At 46.7% G+C, this 19089-nt stretch overlaps 3 protein-coding genes across 3 annotated transcripts; all 3 read left to right on the forward strand.

Annotated features, from left to right (window-relative positions):
- The first annotated feature begins 997 nt into the window (after positions 1-997).
- Positions 998-18500, forward strand: LOC143848730 (uncharacterized). Its single transcript, XM_077357746.1, has 5 exons — positions 998-3847; positions 15262-15483; positions 15518-15904; positions 18060-18110; positions 18217-18500. The coding sequence occupies exons 1-5, from the start codon at positions 3797-3799 to the stop codon at positions 18259-18261; spliced, it is 756 nt and encodes a 251-aa protein (XP_077213861.1). The 5' UTR covers positions 998-3796; the 3' UTR covers positions 18262-18500.
- LOC143848849 (disease resistance protein At4g27190-like) lies at positions 1378-2438 on the forward strand. Its single transcript, XM_077357909.1, has 2 exons — positions 1378-1722; positions 1998-2438. The coding sequence occupies exons 1-2, from the start codon at positions 1378-1380 to the stop codon at positions 2436-2438; spliced, it is 786 nt and encodes a 261-aa protein (XP_077214024.1).
- On the forward strand, positions 5740-10399 carry LOC143848821 (uncharacterized). Its single transcript, XM_077357887.1, has 4 exons — positions 5740-7062; positions 7146-7588; positions 7678-7941; positions 10208-10399. Exons 1-4 carry the CDS (start codon positions 6084-6086, stop codon positions 10397-10399), a joined length of 1878 nt encoding a protein of 625 aa, XP_077214002.1. The 5' UTR covers positions 5740-6083.
- Positions 18501-19089: the final 589 nt, after the last annotated feature.

The following is a 19089-nucleotide window of genomic DNA, read 5'->3' on the forward strand; positions in this document are numbered from 1 at the left end:
GAAGAAAAAAGTCTGATTATTTAATATTTGTCAAATATATCAAAAAAAGAAAATCGTGATAATGTTTGCAGATTGCGAGATAGTAAAGAAAAATCAAAGGTAAGAAAAAGTAACACCCATAAAAATCAATACGCGGCCAACCAAGAATTAAAAGCATGCAAACTATATGTAATTCTGATAAAAGATATTTATTCAGCAATGTTTTACGTCCATTTCCCAAAAAGAAAATAAAAGAAACAAAGATGGCAAAAGAGGACGCTGAATAGATGGTGATTAAAATTAGAATAATAGTAGAGACTAGAGAGAGAGAGAGTACCCCACAAGGCGACAACCCGCATGGATGATCCACAAGTATTTATTCAAAAAAATACTGTACGGCTTACACCATTGGATGATCCAAATTGTCCATTAATGGGCCACAACGTAAATGCTTTAAGCACAAAAAATCATTTCCATAGGATGATCCCAACCCACCAATCTATAGAGGTTCGGATTCCCATAATATGAAGTTCCTCTAATGATCATAGGGTTAGGAATGGAAATGATTTTTTTGGCACACCCTATTTACATTGTAGCACATCAAATGGCCGGTTTGGGTCATGCTAGAGTGTAATCCGTACAGTACTTTTTCAAAAATACTTAGAGTATAGGGGATTAAACCATATAAAAAACTCCACTCCTTGATATTAAGGCAAAAGATAAGTTAGAAATTTGTACAAATCGAGCAACCCCATTGTGATAAATGGAAAGCATAGATAGGCCTTTAAGAAATCATGATTTATTTGCCATATGAGATCCAAATTAAGGCCTATTAGATGAAGGGTTCCAAACTTTGCCATAGTAGACGCACCTCGATCACAGGGTGGACAAAAAAGAAAAGAATAAAATGAAAGAGTCGAAAAAGAAAGTACGCAATAACGTCATCAGTTAGCATCGGTTTTGAGACTTTTTCTTTACAGCTGTCAAAGGTTCAATTATTGCCTCTCAAAGTGATCTCTTTCAAGGGTACACAGGCATTCCTTCAGTTCCTTGAGCTTCTCATCTACTTGCTATTCCTTCCACTCTTACTTTCCTCTTTGAGATCCCTTGTTTCTTCCAACACTCGTCATGGATGTTTTAACTACACTCATCATAGAAGCGGTGAAGATTTCATTTGCTCCTCTTAAGCGCCGTGTTGATTATCTTGTTCACTATAAAAAGAGTGTTGAAAATCTTAAACTCCAAGCTGAAAATCTTAGGTTGAGGAGAGATGTTGTGCAACGATTAGTGGACACTGCTAATAGGAATGTAGAAGAAATCACCGGTGAAGTGCAGTTATGGCTACAACAAGTAGATGCCATTTTTTAGGCAATCACAAAGAGATTGGATGAGGGGATGATGGAGAACAAGAGATGTTTCGAGGGATGGTGTCCTAATTTCAGCTCGCGCTATTCTCTAGGTAGAGAAGCAACAAAGAAGATGGTTGATGTTGATGGCCTACTAGCAAGAGGGGATTTCACTCATGTATCAACTCCCCGCCCTTGTCCAAGCTTTAACCCAGCAGGAGAATTTGAGGCTTTTGAATCCACAGAATCAGCTAAGAAGCTGGTCATCAAGGCATTGAAAGAGGAGAGAATCAACATCATCGGGGTATATGGGATGGGAGGTGTTGGCAAGACGACCCTAGTGGAACAGGTGGGAAAGCAAGCTAAGGATGAAAAGTTGTGTGATGAGGTTGTAAAGGTCACTGTTTCCTAAAACCAAGACTTGAAAAAGATCCAAGGTGAACTTGCTGAGAAATTAGGCATGAAATTTGAAGAAAATAATGAAGAAGTGCGGGCAGGCTTACTGTTGAAGAGATTAAAGCAAGAAAAGAAGGTACCCATAATCTTTTGGACGATTTGTGGGATAGATTGAACTTAACAAAGGTCGGAATCCCCTGCGGAGGTACACAAAAGGGCTGCCAAATTATAATCACAACGCGGAGATTAGATGTATGTTCCATGATGAATTGCCAGAAAAAGATCGAAGTCCAAGTCTTACCTGAACAAGATTCATGGAATCTATTCAAAGAGAAAGCAGAAGTTGTTGAAACTAATGAATTGCAGAGTTTGGCAAGGGAAGTTGCTAAAGAATGCAAGGGCTTGCCTTTAGCCATTGTCACGGTCGCAAGGGCACTAAGTGGCAAAGGCTCATCAATTTGGGCTAATGCACTGCAAGAATTAAAGCGGTCATCTCCAAGAAACATAGAGGGTGTTGATAAAGAGGTGTACTCTCGTCTCGAGATGAGTTACAACTACATCGGAAGTGAGGAAGCAAAGTTGTGCTTCTTGTTTTGTTGTGTCTTTCCCGAAGATCATAACATTAAAGTGGGTCTATTGATGAGATACAGGATGGGGGAGAGGGTTTTCAATTGTGTCAACAATTTTGAGAAAGCATGGAATAGAATACACACCTAGGTTGAAAAACTTAAGGATTCTTGTTTATTGTTAGACGGTGACATTGAAGGTTGTGTAAAAATGCACGATGTTGTTAGAGATGTGGCCATATTGATCGCATCAAGAAAAGAGCATGGGTTTCTAGTTAAAGTGGGAGTGGAATTGACAGAGTGGCAAGAGAATTTGGATGAATGTAAGAGGCTTTCACTTATGGGAACGTCAATTGGTATGCTCCCTAAGCCACCGAATTGCCCACGTCTCTTAACCTTATTACTACAACGAATGAATGGTTGGAAAGAAATCCCAAATAATTTCTTTGAAGGAATGGAAGCCCTTGTCGTCTTGGATCTAAGCAATACCGAGATTTCAGCATTGCCCCCATCACTATCGTACTTAAAAAACCTGAATACACTATGCTTAGATAAATGCCGGCGTTTAGATAACATATCCAAACTTGGAGGTTTGGAGAAACTTGAAGTACTTAGCCTAAGAGACACTGCGATCAAAGAATTTCCAATAGAAATGAGGCGATTATCCAATCTGAAGGTTTTGGACTTGACAGGGAGTGATGCTCTTACACTGGTAGCCCCAAATGTCATTTCAAGGTTGTCTAAAGTAGAAGAACTGTACATGGGAGATAGCTTCAATGAGTGGGAGGTAAGAGGCAGCAGTGGATATGGAAGTTGAGCTAGCTTTGATGAGGTGGCATCTTTGGCTCGCTTGACCGATCTATACATCCATGTTAAAGACGTGAATTGTTTATCTCTAGAAGTCCCAGGCCCTTGGGAGAAACTAAAGAAATTCCACATCTGTGTGCGGGAAGAAGGGTACTCGTCTAGTGACTACGACGAGTGTACATCCATTAACATAAGGTCGTATCCTTTATCAAAGTGGGTTAAACTCTTATTAGAAAGAAGCGAAGAAATTGAGTTGAAGGGCGTCTCCAATATTGTACACCTCCTGCGTGATGGTGCACCTCAATCTCTACCGTTGTGACGAAATGGAACATTTCATCAGTACTCGGGTTCAACCAAATGCTTTTAGGTTATTGCAAGTTTGCAACGTTTGGACCTCATTCGCATGAAGAAATTAGAGAAAATCTGTCACGGCCCGCTTCCTATTAGATTCTTTCGGAACCTGATAGAGCTGAACATTTTCAGTTGTGGGAAATTAAAAAATATCCCATCATAGGATCTGCTTGAAGGGTTGCGAAGCTTGGAGAAACTCATAGTAGTCGATTGTGAAGAGTTAGAGGAGGTATTTGACTACGAAGAAGAGGGGATGAGAGAAGAGATTCATGCTGCTGTTACTACATCACCTCTCTCTACATTGAAACAAATGAAATTAGGAAATCTGCCCGGACTGTCGTGTATATATGGATGGGGGCCATACCACCAACTGGGACATTCCACAACCTAACCCTGTTGATGGTGCGTGTTAGACCAAAAATCGGTAACAGGTACAGCAGTGGCGTAAGAGCTGAGAGCGAGCGACGAGGGAGGTTGAGTATGAGTCCTGCGGTGAGTGCTTAGTCCTGCACAAGGCAAGCGAGGTCAGAAGACCAGACCGGGTTTTACTCCGGACAGGCCCTTCGACACTCAAGTCAGTATGAGCAGGAGTGAAGGGGAGATGTCTTAAGAGTTTAGGGAGAGAAGGGATTTTCGCATTACCCATCAGTCTGAGCTTTAGTCCCCTATTTATAGGGAAAATCTGTTGAGGTGTCCTGGACAGGTGTCCAGGACAGGGGGCGGCCTGTGAGAGGCTGGATCTCACCTACTCTGAACAGGTGGCAGCCTGTGAGAGGCTGAGTCTCACCTACTCTGGGACAGGTGGCAGCCTGTGAGAGGCTGGGTCTCACCTACTTTGGGACAGGTGGCAGCCTGTGAGAGGCTGGATCTCACCTACTCTGAACAGGTGGCAGCCTGTGAGAGGCTGAGTCTCACCTACTCTGGGACAGGTGGCAGCCTGTGAGAGGCTGAGTCTCACCTACTCTGGGACAGGTGGCAGCCTGTGAGAGGCTGGTGTTTTCACACCCCATCAGTTGCCCCCCAGTTTTCCAAGTCATTGAAGGACTTGGGAAAGTGTGATCACTCGTTTTTCTGGATGGGGAGACGTTGTTCGGGGGTGAATCGAAGAATTTAGCACGGAGTCCGGAGTTCGCAGTCCGGATTTCGGAGTTCGGAGTTCGCAGTCCGGCGTCCGGAGTACGGCTTCAACCGGACTGGCTCCTGGCGCAACACAGAGTCAAATATCCAGTCCGGAGTTCGCAGTCCGGAGTTGAGAGTTCGCAGTCCGGAGTACGGCTTCAACCGGACTGGCTCCTGGCGCAACACAGAGTCAAATATCCAGTCCGGAGTTCGCAGTCCGGAGTCCGGAGTTGGGAGTTCGCAGTCCGGAGTACGGCTTCAACCGGACTGGCTCCTGGCGCAACACAGAGTCAAATATCCAGTCCGGAGTTCGCAGTCCGGAGTCCGGAGTTGGGAGTTCGCAGTCCGGAGTAAGGCTTCAACCGGACTGGCTCCTGGCGCAACACAGAGTCAAATATCCAGTCCGGAGTTCGCAGTCCGGAGTCCGGAGTTGGGAGTTCGCAGTCCGGAGTACGGCTTCAACCGGACTGGCTCCTGGCGCAACACAGAGTCAAATATCCAGTCCGGAGTTCGCAGTCCGGAGTCCGGAGTTGGGAGTTCGCAGTCCGGAGTACGGCTTCAACCGGACTGGCTCCTGGCGCAACACAGAGTCAAATATCCAGTCCGGAGTTCGCAGTCCGGAGTCCGGAGTTGGGAGTTCGCAGTCCGGAGTAAGGCTTCAACCGGACTGGCTCCTGGCGCAACACAGAGTCAAATATCCAGTCCGGAGTTCGCAGTCCGGAGTCCGGAGTTGGGAGTTCGCAGTCCGGAGTACGGCTTCAACCGGACTGGCTCCTAATGCTTCATAGAACGCGTTATATCCAGTACGGGTTTTTTTTTCCGGACTGAATTTTGTCTTCTAGCGGCCAGTTCGGTGCGGACCGGACTGATTTTTGTCGTCTTGTGAGAACGCGTTATATCCAGTACGGTTTTTTCCGGACTGAATTTTGTCTTCTAGCGGCCAGTTCGGTGCGGACCGGACTGATTTTTGTCGTCTTGTGAGAACGCGTTATATCCAGTACGGTTTTTTCCGGACTGAATTTTGTCTTCTAGCGGCCAGTTCGGTGCGGACCGGACTGATTTTTGTCGTCTTGTGAGAACGCGTTATATCCAGTACGGTTTTTTCCGGACTGAATGCGGAGTGCGGAGTGCGGAGTGCGGAGTGCGTAGTGCGGAGTGCGGAGATCCATCTTTGGGACGTGAATGTTTACGCGCGTGCTTGATCGTATTGATGGTGGGAGAATGTGTCCGTCATAAATAGGGGACACGTGGCGCAATCCGGATGGCCTCGAGATGCGTGCATCGCATTTATTACCCCACCGCCTCTGAAAAACTATATAAGGAGGTTTACCCCCCTTCACTTTTTACTTTTTACCTTTCATCTTTTTTCTCTTCTTGCTCTGGGAGTTTCCACTTCTCAGTTCGCAGCTCGCAGTCCGCAGATCGCAGATCGCAGTTCGCAGCCCGTAGCTCGCAGTCGCGTTCCAAGATCTTTTAAGAGCTCCACTCACCGGTATTCCTCTCAGCCCTTCCTTTTACTATGTCTGATAGTACTTCCGATTCCGAGTCCGGTACGGGGTCCTCCACTAGCAGTATTTCGGAGTTTAGGATGCCTCAGGAGCCTTTTTTGGCTAGTCCGTCTGATAGGATAGACCTTGTAGATAGTGACGACGGAGGGGATAGGGATGAAGTGATCTTAGATCTGAATGCCACTCCACCCTTGACTGGCAGTCTCCCGCGAGCAGGAGGGAGTGTTGAGAGCGACGTTGCTGAAGCGTCCACAACATTCCTTCCTGGCCGGGCCGTGGAGGTGATCGCTAGAGCGCGGATGGATGCCGATCCAAAATACAACTTGCGAGCTCTAGTCGAGGAGAACTACCTCACCAGGTCTATGCTGGGAGATATCAGGGATAAATACTGTGTGCCCCCGAGATTTGAGCTGAGGGCAGCTATAGAGGGAGACAGAGCCTGCAACGAGAGCCAGGATCTCTGTATTTATGAGGAGTCACTGAGGGCAGGACTCCGATTTCCGTTGCACCCCTTTTTCTCAGCGGTGCTGCGATACTACGGACTAGCCCCGGCCCAGGTAGCTCCGAACTCATGGAGATTATTAGTTGGGTTTTTATACCTCGTCCACGGTCGGTTAGAGAGGAGCGTGACTTTGTCACTGTTCCGTGCTTGTGCACACCTGAAGAAGCATAAAGAAGGGGGCTGGATCTACATTAGCCAGCGCCCTGAACGGAAGATAATCACTGGCATTCCTTCGTCGATTCACTCGTGGAAGAACAGATTCTTCTATGTTGTGGATCAGGAGGCCAGTGAGCCCTGGTCCGTCCCTCTAGTGTGGGACACTCCAGATACCTCAAAACTGAGTCGAAAGCCGCTCCTCGAAGGTGAGGACAGTATAACATTCGCCTTGATGCGGAAGGAGATTGAGCAATCGGGCCTCATCCGTTGTAAGGAGTTTTCTGAAGAGGCGATTCTGGTCGGGCTGGGCGTGAGTGCCGCGACTCCAGAACGTATGTAGCTAGACTTGTCTATGCAATCTGTTTATTTTTTTATATACTTGCTTCTGACCGTTGGCTGCTCATTTGTCTTGCAGAGATGAAGAAACAATCAACCGTCGAGAAAATCAGGCAGGGAGCTCAACCGCGGGCACAAGAAGGTGCTCAACAGGCGCAGCAGGAGCGCCAGAAGAGAAAAGCGACTGTGCTGGGGAGTCCGGCCCCGTCACAGGGCATTCCTCCCCCATCCCAGAGGCCCAAGACTAAGGTGAAGCTAGTAGGCCCCTTTGCTCAGGGCGGTGGCTCTTCTAAGTCCGGTGGTGCTTCTACCGGAGCCGGTTCTGGGGCTCGCCCTCCTGCGGGGATTAGTGAGCAAGTCTTTCGACCCAATTGGGCCGTTCTGAAGGATGACACTGCCTTAGGCGAGAGCCGGGTAGCAGCAGAGCTTATGAGCAAGTGTTTGCTGCAGAAGGACAAGCAACAGGTCCTTTACGAGCCGCCAGCTACAGGAGAGGAGGCTGTGTTGTCCTCCGCTTACCAGGTAAGGAAGTAGTGCTTTGATTTGCTAACTTTCTGCCCATTTCTTCCTTTCACCATACTGATGCCTGTTTCTTTCTGTTCTTTCTTCAGATCTTGCTATACTATAATGACCTCAAGGAGAAGAGTAAGAGCTTCTCCCAAGCCATTACTTCATCTGAAGAGGTGAACGGAAAGTTGGCCGCTGAGGTGCAGGAGCTTCAAACGAGCATTGGGCGAATAGAGGAGGAGAAGAAGATGTTAAAAGAAGATCTGGCCGCAGAGAAGAGGAAACTGGCCAAGGCTGCTGAAGCCATGGAGGCTCAAAGAGGAAGGGCCACTGACAGGCAGGAGAAGGCAGTAAAAGAGGCCACAGAGGCAAAGGAGGCTGAACTTTTCAGCCTGTCGAGCGAGGCTTACAGTCTTGGATACTACGACTGCCTCCAGGAGCTCCAGGCCTGCAATCCAAATCTATTGATGCAGAACATGACTCTCCCTGCCAGGCCGAAGATTACTGATGAGGAGCCAGATACTCCTGCTGATACTCCTGCTGACATCACCTCTCTTCCAGATGCTTAGAGATTTATTTTTTTGTTTTGTCTTTGTTTTGACCTCTTTTTGTAATGGTCCTTGAGACCCTACAGCTTTTACCAGCATGTTTAAAGTGAATTTTGTAATGGCCCTCGAGGCCCCACATATTCTGATCAATGAAATTTGTCTGTCTCTGATACTTCTCAGCTGAGTGATTTGCTTGACTTTGTCTTTTTATTTTGATAACCTGTGAGTGAGGCCGTTGATGGTCGAATTGCGACGAACTGGTCTTTTAACAAGTACCCAAGTTTTGTGAACTGGGTTTCCAGTGAGTACCCAAGTTTTGTGAACTGGGTTTCCAGTGCGTACCCAAGTTTAAGAACTGGGTTTCCAGTGCGTACCCAAGTTTTGTGAACTGGGTTTCCAGTGCGTACCCAAGTTTTGTGAACTGGGTTTCCAGTGCGTACCCAAGTTTAAGAACTGGGTTTCCAGTGAGTACCCAAGTTTAAGAACTGGGTTTCCAGTGAGTACCCAAGTTTTGTGAACTGGGTTTCCAATGCGTACCCAAGTTTAAGAACTGGGTTTCCAGTGAGTACCCAAGTTTTGTGAACTGGGTTTCCAGTGCGTACCCAAGTTTAAGAACTGGGTTTCCAGTGAGTACCCAAGTTTTATGAACTGGGTTTCCAGTGCGTACCCAAGTTTAAGAACTGGGTTTCCAGTGAGTACCCAAGTTTTGCGAACTGGGTTTCCAGTGCGTACCCAAGTTTAAGAACTGGGTTTCCAGATATAAAAATGACACTGAATTTGCAAGAAGATTATTTATTCATAATAACAAATATACAAATTTACAAGATCACCTTTTCACGCCGGATAATTCGACTACTGATAATATTTCCTGAGGTTTTTGGAGTTCCATGCATGAGGTAATAGGTGCTCCTCCAGTGTCTCTAGCCTTTAGCTTCCTAGCCGGATAACTTCCTTCACTCGATAGGGTCCCTCCCAAGTTGGGGAAAGTTTCCCTACTTTCGTCGGCTGGGAGACGGCTGCCTTTCTCAGGACCAGATCCCCTGTCCTGAATTCTCTGGGGCGGATTTTGGAGTCGTGATAATTCGACACCTTCTGCTTATAAGCGGCGACCCGGATTCGAGATTCCTCCCGGATTTCTTCTAATAAGTCGAGGTTGGCGCGGAGTCCGTCGCTGTTCAGTTGCTCATGGAAACTGATGACTCTGGGAGATGGGGTGCCTATATCAACAGGTATCACGGCTTCAGTTCCAAAAGAGAGGTTGAATGGTGATTCACCAGTCGTCGTGCGAGGAGTGGTGCGGTAAGCCCACAGAACATGGTAGAGCTCATCTGCCCATCGGCCAGCCTTTTCATCCAGCCTTTTCTTTATCCCTTGAAGCAAGATCCTATTGGTTACTTCTGTTTGCCCATTGGTCTGGGGGTGAGCAACCGAAGTGAATCTCTGTTCAATCTTTAGGTCAGAGCAGAACTTCCGAAAGTTCCGGCAGTCGAACTGTTTGCCGTTATCTGTGATTAAGGCACGGGGAATCCCAAATCTGCAGACCACTGCCTTCCAGAAGAAATTCTGTATATTCTGCTCAGTGATCTGGGCTAGAGGTTCTGCCTCCACCCACTTGGTGAAGTAGTCGATTGCCACTACTACGAATATGCGCTTTCCGGAAGCCGGTGGAAAAGGACCAAGAATGTCCATCCCCCATACTGCAAAAGGGAGTGGACTGATAATTGGGGCCATCGCCACAGCAGGCTGGTGGATGGTGGGGGAGAATTTCTGGCACCTCTCGCACTTTTTAACCAAATTCAGCGCGTCTTGTCGTATGGTGGGCCAATACAATCCTCTGAGGAGTACCTTGATCGCCAGGGCTTTGCCCCCCAGATGTTCTCCGCAGATTCCTTCATGAGTCTCTTGCAATGCGTACGCGGCGTTACTTGGTCCCAGACACTTCAGGTACGGGAGAGTGTAGGACCTTTTATACAAAATGTCACCGCTGAGGGAGAATCGGGCGGCTCTCTGTATCACCTTACGGGCTTCTTTCTTATATTCGGGAAGTTTCGCGTCCCGTAAGTAATGAATGATCTCATCCATCCAGCACGGCTCGTTCTCCACCTGCATTATATCTGCGGCTTCCCTTTCGATGCTAGATCTTTGTAGAAATTCCATACGTATGCTTCCAAGAGTGGTGTATCCAGAAGCAGCCAGCTTCGACAGTACATCTGCTTTGGCATTTTCTGTCCGCGGTATTCTGATGACCTCGAAACTGGCAAACCGGCTGGAGAGTTGATGAACCTTAGCAAGATACTTAACCATACGCTCATCTCGGGCTTCGTAGACCCCTTGGATCTGATTTGCTACCAGCTGTGAGTCGCAGTATGCTTTTAATTTCCGGGCGCCAGTCTGAATTGCTAGGTTCATTCCGGCAAGGAGGGCTTCATATTCTGCCTCATTGTTGGACGCACGGAATCCGAATCTCAGAGCATAATCCGCAGTGAACTCCTCAGGCCCAGTGAGGATGAGGCCTGCTCCACAGCCGTTTTTATTTGAAGAACCGTCGACATATACTTCCCAAGTTGGTGTGCTGGTCATGGAGTCCTGCTCTGCCAGGGGTTGCAAGATTTCTGTCTGAGTTTCTGCTATGCATTCGTCAGGAACCGCTTTCTCTGCAACTGGGAGTTGTACCGTTTCAGGGTCGGCGACTTGCTGGGGGATGGTGCACTCCGCTACGAAATCTGCCAGTACTTGGGCCTTGATGGCTGGCCTTGGAGCGTACTGGATGTCGAACTCGCTCAGCTCTACGGCCCATTTCACAAGTCGTCCGGAGATATCTGGTCGATGGAGTACTTGCCGGAGCGGCTGGTCAGTCAAGACCTTTACAGTATGAGCTTGAAAGTACGGTCTTAATTTTCTTGCAGCCATTACCAGCGCGTAAGCCAATTTCTCGACCCACTGGTACCTTGTTTCTGCGTCGTGAAGAACCTTGCTGACATAATTGATTGGTTTTTGCTGGCGGTGCTCCTCGCGGACGAGGACAGCTGCCAGTGCCGTGGAGCTAACGGAGAGATATAGAAATAATTCCTCACCTGGCTCCGGCTTTGTTAATAATGGCGGGGAGGACAGATACCTTTTCAGCTCGTCGAAGGCAATCTGGCATTCTTCCGTCCAGGGCGCAGTTTTGAGGCCCTTAACCGCACTGAAAAAAGGCAGGCATCTCTCCGCCGATTTGGAGATGAAGCGACCCAGTGCCGCTATCATTCCCGTGAGCCGCTGAACTTCTCTGATGGTTCTTGGGGCGGTAAGCTCTACCACAGCTCTGATCTTCTCGGGATTTGCTTCTATCCCTCGCTGACTCACCATGAATCCCAAGAACTTCCCCGAACTGACACCAAAGGTGCACTTGGTGGGGTTGAGTTTCATGTTGTGCTTCTTGAGGACCTGAAATGTTTCTCTGAGATCAGACACGTGGTCCTGTGCGCTTCGACTTTTGACCAGCATATCATCCACATACACTTCCATATTTCGGCCGATCTGGTTCTGAAAAAGTCTGTTCACCAGCCTTTGATAAGTAGCTCCGGCGTTTTTGAGGCCGAAGGGCATGACTCGGTAGCAATAAGTCCCTTGATCTGTGACGAATGAGGTCTTTGGTATATCCGATTCGTACATCCTGATCTGGTTATATCCGGAGAAGGCGTCCATGAAGCTCAACAGTTCATGACCCGCTGTGGCGTCGATGAGCTGATCGATCTTCGGGAGCGGGTAACTGTCCTTGGGACAAGCCTTATTCAGATCAGTAAAATCGACGCAGGTTCTCCACTTTCCATTAGTCTTCTTGACTAGGACTACATTTGCTAGCCAGTCCGGATATCGAATCTCGCGAATGAAGTCAGCCTTCAGAAGCCTCTCCACTTCTTCTTTTATTGCCTGTCGCCTTTCAAAAGCAAAGTGTCTCCTTTTCTGTTTCACCGGTCTGCAGGTTGAATCGACACCAAGCCTATGAGTGCTGATCTCTGGATCGATGCCGGGCATATCGGCAGGAACCCATGCAAAGACATCTGCATTGCCCTGGAGAAACTCGGTGAGTTGATGTTGAATGCTACTACTAAGGAAGGAACCGATCAGAGCGACTTTCTCACCGTCCTCCGGGCACAGTGGGATGGAGAGTAGGTCCTTAGCGGGTTGAGTACCCCTGAGTTCGTCCCTTACATCAAGCAGTTCGATTGGCAGTGATTCCACTGCGTTTTTACCTTTCAGTGCCATTGCATAGCACTCCCTTGATTGAGGCTGATCTCCGCGAACTTCCCCCACACCATTAGGGGTTATGAATTTCATTTTTTGGTGGTAGGCTGAGGCGACTGCTCGGATCAGATTCTGGCCAGGCCGTCCCAAGATAGCATTATAGACCGAGGTGGCCTTCACTACCAGGAAGTTAACCATGGCGAATGCTTGACGAGGTGGGTCTCCGACAAGAACGGGGAGCTCAATCTGCCCCACTACTTTCACGACCTCTCCAGAGAAGCCGAACAAATCTGAGTTCGCCGGCCTTAGACGGTCGTCGCCTATCATCATTTTCTCGAAGGCATGGTAGTATAGAATATCCGCTGAGCTCCCATTGTCCACAAGAATTTTCTTTACCTCCCAGTTGGCAACGAGCATGGTTAACACCAATGCATCGTCGTGGGGCAAAATAAGGCTGTCCAGATCTGCGTCTGAGAAGGAGATCTCATTCTCCGTTCTTGACTTTTTGCTGGTTGTGTGAACGGCGTTAACTTGCCGTGCATATGCTTTTCGAGCAGCAGAGGAGGTGCCCCCGGCGGCTGGTCCGCCCATGATTGTATTGATAACCCCCCTTGGTTGAGATCGGGGTGCCTCAGGCTGCGCGTCGGTGACCTGAGAAGTCTTATCCTGAGGAGGGGGCTGCGGTGATCTTCGAGGGCTACGGCCCTGGGGACTCTTTCCTTTGCGCCCTTGGGTGCGGCCGTCATTCTGGATGTATTTTTTCAAATAACCCCGGCTGATCAGCTGCTCAATTTCTCCCTTGAGCTGCCAGCAATCCTCTGTGTCATGGCCGTGGTCCTTGTGGAACCGACAGTACTTTGAAGGATCTCTTCTGTTTCCTTTGGAGATCATTCTGGGCGGCCACTTCACAAACTCCTCCTCACTGATCGCTGCCAGTATGTGCTTTCTAGAGGTATTGAGAGGTGTGAAGTTCTCTTCTCTTCTCTGAGGGGGTGGAGACTTCTCTTTCCTGGGAGGTTTATCCTCCCTACGCTGTTTAGGCAGATTCTTCTCTTCAGAGGTTATCCTCCGGTTTGAATTAAGAGCTGCCAGTGTTTCTTCCACTGTTATGTACTCTTCTGCCCCGGCCATGAGATCCGCCAGTGAGTGCGGATTTTGCCGAGCCACCGCTCGACGGAAATCATCAGATCTTGCACCGGTGAGGAGTGCGTTCATAGCCGCTGAGGGATCTAAATTGGGCACCTGTAGTGCCTCCCTGTTGAAGCGGCGGACGAACACCTTCAGGGGCTCATTGTCTTCCTGTCGCAAGGCCATCAGGGAGGCTGTTGTTTTCTTTGGCATGCGGCTGCTCATGAAGTGGCGGACGAGGTCCTCTCCAAAATCGTCGAAATTGTTGATGGAGTTTGGTTTGATCCTGGAGTACCAGTCTCTTGCCGCGCCAGTGAGCGTCGTTGGGAAGGCTCTGCAGATGAAGCCGTCGGAGGCGCCGTGGAGGAGCATCATTGTTCTAAATGTTTCCAGATGATCCACGGGATCGGTAGTGCCGTCGTACTGAGGGACGGCAGGCATCTTAAATCCTCTGGGTGCTGGAGCACTCAGGACATCCTTAGTGAATGGCGTTCTGCTTGAGAACGCTCTAGAGGCGGGCCGGCTCTGATCCTTCGCCAATTCCTCTATCCGGTGGTTCATCTCCTCCATTCTCTGTAGCAGCGGATCCGTTCTGCGGTCTGGGGACCTGATTCTTCCCACAAATGGGCTTGCCGCAGAACCGGACTGACTTTCCGGACTCCTACGACGAGGTCGAGATTTTGCCGGTGGCAAACGATCTTCGTGAGGCCGGCGCCTCTGCGTGGAGCGAGACCGCGATCTTTCGCGGTGATGAGGTTCTGTCTGGGCGTGCCTCACTATGGGGCGATAAACTTGTCTAGCGGAGTGATGAGTTCTGCCCTCCCCGTGACGTGATGACTCTCCCCTGTGGACTCCTTGGGCAGATCGCGGGGCCTCTGGAAGAGGTGGAGGGGGTGCTTGAAGTAGTTGTTGGTACTGACCAACAAGGGCCGTCATCTGCTGGAAGAGGGCTTGGACTTGCTCCGAGGTGGGCACGGGATTGTGATGCTCCGAGCGAGAAAGGCTTTGGTCGGCAGAAGCTGCCACTACCATCGAGGCGATTCGACCACTCCGGGTCCTGCGAGGTAGCGCGGCTTGGTCGTTCTGCGCAGAAGCTAATCGCGCACTCTTGCGCCCTGCCATTTTGTAAGTGAGATGTAAGAACAGCTTTTAGTTCTTGGTCCCACGGATGGCGCCAATCTGTTAGACCAAAAATCGGTAACAGGTACAGCAGTGGCGTAAGAGCTGAGAGCGAGCGACGAGGGAGGTTGAGTATGAGTCCTGCGGTGAGTGCTTAGTCCTGCACAAGGCAAGCGAGGTCAGAAGACCAGACCGGGTTTTACTCCGGACAGGCCCTTCGACACTCAAGTCAGTATGAGCAGGAGTGAAGGGGAGATGTCTTAAGAGTTTAGGGAGAGAAGGGATTTTCGCATTACCCATCAGTCTGAGCTTTAGTCCCCTATTTATAGGGAAAATCTGTTGAGGTGTCCTGGACAGGTGTCCAGGACAGGTGGCGGCCTGTGAGAGGCTGGATCTCACCTACTCTGAACAGGTGGCAGCCTGTGAGAGGCTGAGTCTCACCTACTCTGGGACAGGTGGCAGCCTGTGAGAGGCTGGGTCTCACCTACTTTGGGACAGGTGGCAGCCTGTGAGAGGCTGGATCTCACCTACTCTGAACAGGTGGCAGCCTGTGAGAGGCTGAGTCTCACCTACTCTGGGACAGGTGGCAGCCTGTGAGAGGCTGAGTCTCACCTACTCTGGGACAGGTGGCAGCCTGTGAGAGGCTGGTGTTTTCACACCCCATCAGTGCGTGGGTGCGATAGATTGCGATGTCTATTCTCCCCTGTTCTTGCACAGTGCCTTCAACAATTGGAGCATCTTTATGTTGAAGATTGCTTTAGCTTGGAGAAAATTAACCTTCCAAAATCTACGAACAATAATCATCCAAACCTGCCCCAGGTTAAAGGATGTCTTCTCGTGGAACATAGCACGAGGCCTCCAACAATTGGAATACCTCCATGTATATGGGTGTGAAGAAATAGAGGTGATAATAAGTGGAGAGGAAGAGGAGCAGGAATTGGGTGTGGTGGATAAAGAGACTCTGCTCCCTCGATTAGAGACTATACACTTAATGTGTCTCCCAAAGCTTACAAGTCTCTGCTGCCATCTCAATAGAGGAGGAGGGTCCCATGTATTTCTCCATTTCCCTTCCTTGATATCTATTTGGGTATCGTATTGCCCGAATGTGAAGAGGTTTCCGGTAAGACCCCACAACGCACCTAAACTTGAAGAGATTCGAGGACAAAAAGCATGGTTTGAAGGGTTGGAGTGGGAGGACGAAGGCGACATGTCACGCCTCCAACCTCTTTTTCAAGAGTGGGAGGACGAAGGTGGAGAGGATTTCTGCTGCCATGGCAATAGAAAGAGGTTGAATTTAAAGAGGTTTCCGGTAAGTCCACACAACGCACCTAACCTTGAAAACATCCTAGAAGCATGGTTTGAAGCCAACATGTCACACCTCAAGTCTCATTTTGATCTAATTGTAGATCAAAAAGAGATATAGGATGAAAGTGGGGAGTCGAAGGTGACATGTAACTGCAGTTTTAGTATGAGTTAAATTTCATTTCATTTCCTTTCTTATCTAATGTTGTGTTATGCCTTTGTGTTTCCTTTAATTTGTTGTAGATATAATAGCATTCCAAGTTACTACCACATGGATTTCACAATCTATCTTATAGAGAATGAAAAAACTCTGTACGGTATCTCCACCCCTTATGGATGGATCAATCGATCTTTTATCCCCATTTTCCCACCCGACCTTTAGAATCAAGTTGGAGAGAAAGATACTGAAAGTGACTCCATTCATCTTCTCTTAAACGAAGGTATTCGTGCCGACTACTAATTAAAGTGCAGGACGAACTAGTGGATCACACTTGAATGAATAGCAGAGCAGAGTGATCTGTCGAAACAACGATTATGATTATATTTATTATTCTTCTTGTATCATTCTCTCTTAGTTCTTATTGTTCTTTTGCATTTTCCATCCTGTTCTCTACCCATTAAAGGATGCTTAAAGTAATAAGAAATTTGGTATTCCATTTTGAAGCAGATTTTAGTTTTAAAGCACAACCCCTCATGTGTTTGTTATTATGTTTGTTAGAAGCTTGACAGTAGCATCTGTTTACATTTAGGTATAGGTGGTCTGCATGATTTTGATGCATAGGAAATGCTTATGTTATTGCTTGCAAATCATTTTTTTAAGGATTGGGCGATTGGCTTTTCTTTTCAAGGTCCTTTGGAATTAGGTCCTAGTACTGGTTTGGCTCAATAAGTAAATGCCCATGAAAATTAAGCCGACCCATTCCAACATCACCATTTCAATCTAAATATGAGACAGACCAAGCCATCCCCAGCCAACTTGCATCCTTTTAATGCCACACTTTTCAAGCTGAAGTGGATGCAATGATATCCTAAATAAGAAAACTGATAAGACCCTCTGATGCCATATTGTTTTTTTTCTGTATCAAATCCATTAACTCCCTGTTTGTTTTGGATTAAGAGAATTGATTTTGAGACCAAATCTGATTATTGGACTGAAAATCAAATACAATTTTAAGTCCAATAATCTGTTTTGGACTCAAAATCAATTCTCAAAGTCCAAAACAAACAAGGGTAAGTGTGCCATGCCCTCTACTCAATCGACATTCAGAAAAAAAAATTAGTGTGACAATAAGAGTCTTCTTTTTAAACTATAAAAAAATGCTTAAAAGACACTGGTTGTAAGCTCCTTCCTAACATTCACCCTTTGGGTCACCACTTGTGCCATATATGTAAGTGATCAGATATGTTGATCCGACCTGTGACCTGCGACCACAAGTCCAACCAAATGCATTTGAAAACACCTTGATCAGATGATCTTAAGCCATTGATCAATCAAGTGTCATCAACAAATTATGATTTGTTGAGGGAAGAAAATGTTCCCGGTGAGTTTGTCGTAAACACTTGGCACTTGCTGTTGCATCATTGCTCATAATGTGCTGCTTCAGTTGCTTGATGTGGTGTAAGCAACTTGGCTGCAAGGGTTACAGATTTAAAAGCCCTTTTTTCTTATGAACTCAAGTTAGTTGTTTATGATTTGCTGTCTTTTAGATCCTTAGACATTCGAGAATATAACCAATTTTTTTTATAATGAAATGCTTGTGGTGCAGGGGTCCTCTTCATGTGATCAATTCTATGTATGAATATATTGGCTCCAAAGAAATAGGACTATTGTGATATTTCTGTTACTTTGTTTCTCCTTGATCATAGTAAATAGTGCTGGTTGTTGCAGATGTGATTAATGAGAGATCTAGTCGAAGGTTAAATCTCATTATTCTCAAGTATATAGTTATATTGAGCCATATTTGATTGTCTAGTAATATTATGTATTCAGGATAAGGCAATTTCTTATCTTTCTTTAAATTAGTCTAAGACATCTGCAGCCATTTCAACAAAAAAAAAAAAAAAAAGTCTAAGACATCTGCATTTTGCTTAAATGAAGCTATCTTTCTTTTGTTCCTTTGCCCTTGTAATGTCAAAATTAAGTGTTTTCCATTTAATTGCAGCCAGAATGGATGGCACCAGAAGTGTTAAGAAATGAACCATTCCAATCTCATGTAAGTACTAGCTATGTTTCTTTTAGGAACCATTGATAAGGAGCTCCCTTTCATTCCTATTATTTTGTCTCTAATTGATATTGAAGAGGACACTAATTTCTTGCAGATGCAATGTCTACAGCTTTGGCGTAATACTATGGGTGCTGGCTAGCTTGTGTGTGCCATGGAGTTGACATTTTGACATACCAACTCATCCTACCATTTAATCATTGATGAATTTTAGCATTATGTTGAATAGAGCTGTTCTGTTATTTGCTATTTTACTGGATTAAAACTCCATAGATCATGTGTCTAAATGACTTCTCATGCCATGTATACATCTGACTTGTGCTTATAACTATTATGGTTCCTTTAATATTTACAGATCAGATTCCATAATTAGATGGTGCACATTATTTGGGTGATCCAAACCATTTATTTTCTAGACCTGATCCACTGTTTTTTCTGCTGAACGTAAGTTGGGATAGAACTTCTGACCTTAAGGTTGAAGACCAAAGCTTTTTCTGGATTTGTTGTAATCATGGTTTTGTCTCTTTTGTAGAGTATTTATACGGTGTGACAGTAATAGTATAGTCCAATATTTTTCAAAAAGGACGCCCCACACCATAGGATGATCCAAACCGTCCATTTGATGGGCCACAACGTAAATACGTTGTGCTCTAAAAATCATCCATAGGATGATCCCAACCCATGGAAGTTGTAATAGGTTTTGTGTTATGTTGAAGCTTCTATATTGAATTAAGATTGGTATATCTATAGGTCTTGGTTGTAGACGTATGATGTAACTTTATAATTATCGCATAGATAACTCTTTGATCATTTTCGCCCGACATAGGCACCATTGATCCACAGTAAATTTTTTGCCTTATAGTATGTGCTTGTTTGATTTTTTTTTCTTCTATTTATCTTGGATTTCCACCCAACCCTAGATCGTCCTTTTACAACAGTTAACATTATTTGCAAACAATCACATTTAACT

Source organism: Tasmannia lanceolata, unplaced genomic scaffold (genome assembly GCF_043159265.1).
Source record: "Tasmannia lanceolata isolate RefF3 unplaced genomic scaffold, GAP_Taslan_0.1 ptg000016l, whole genome shotgun sequence".
In the NCBI taxonomy this organism is placed as follows: domain Eukaryota; kingdom Viridiplantae; phylum Streptophyta; class Magnoliopsida; order Canellales; family Winteraceae; genus Tasmannia; species Tasmannia lanceolata.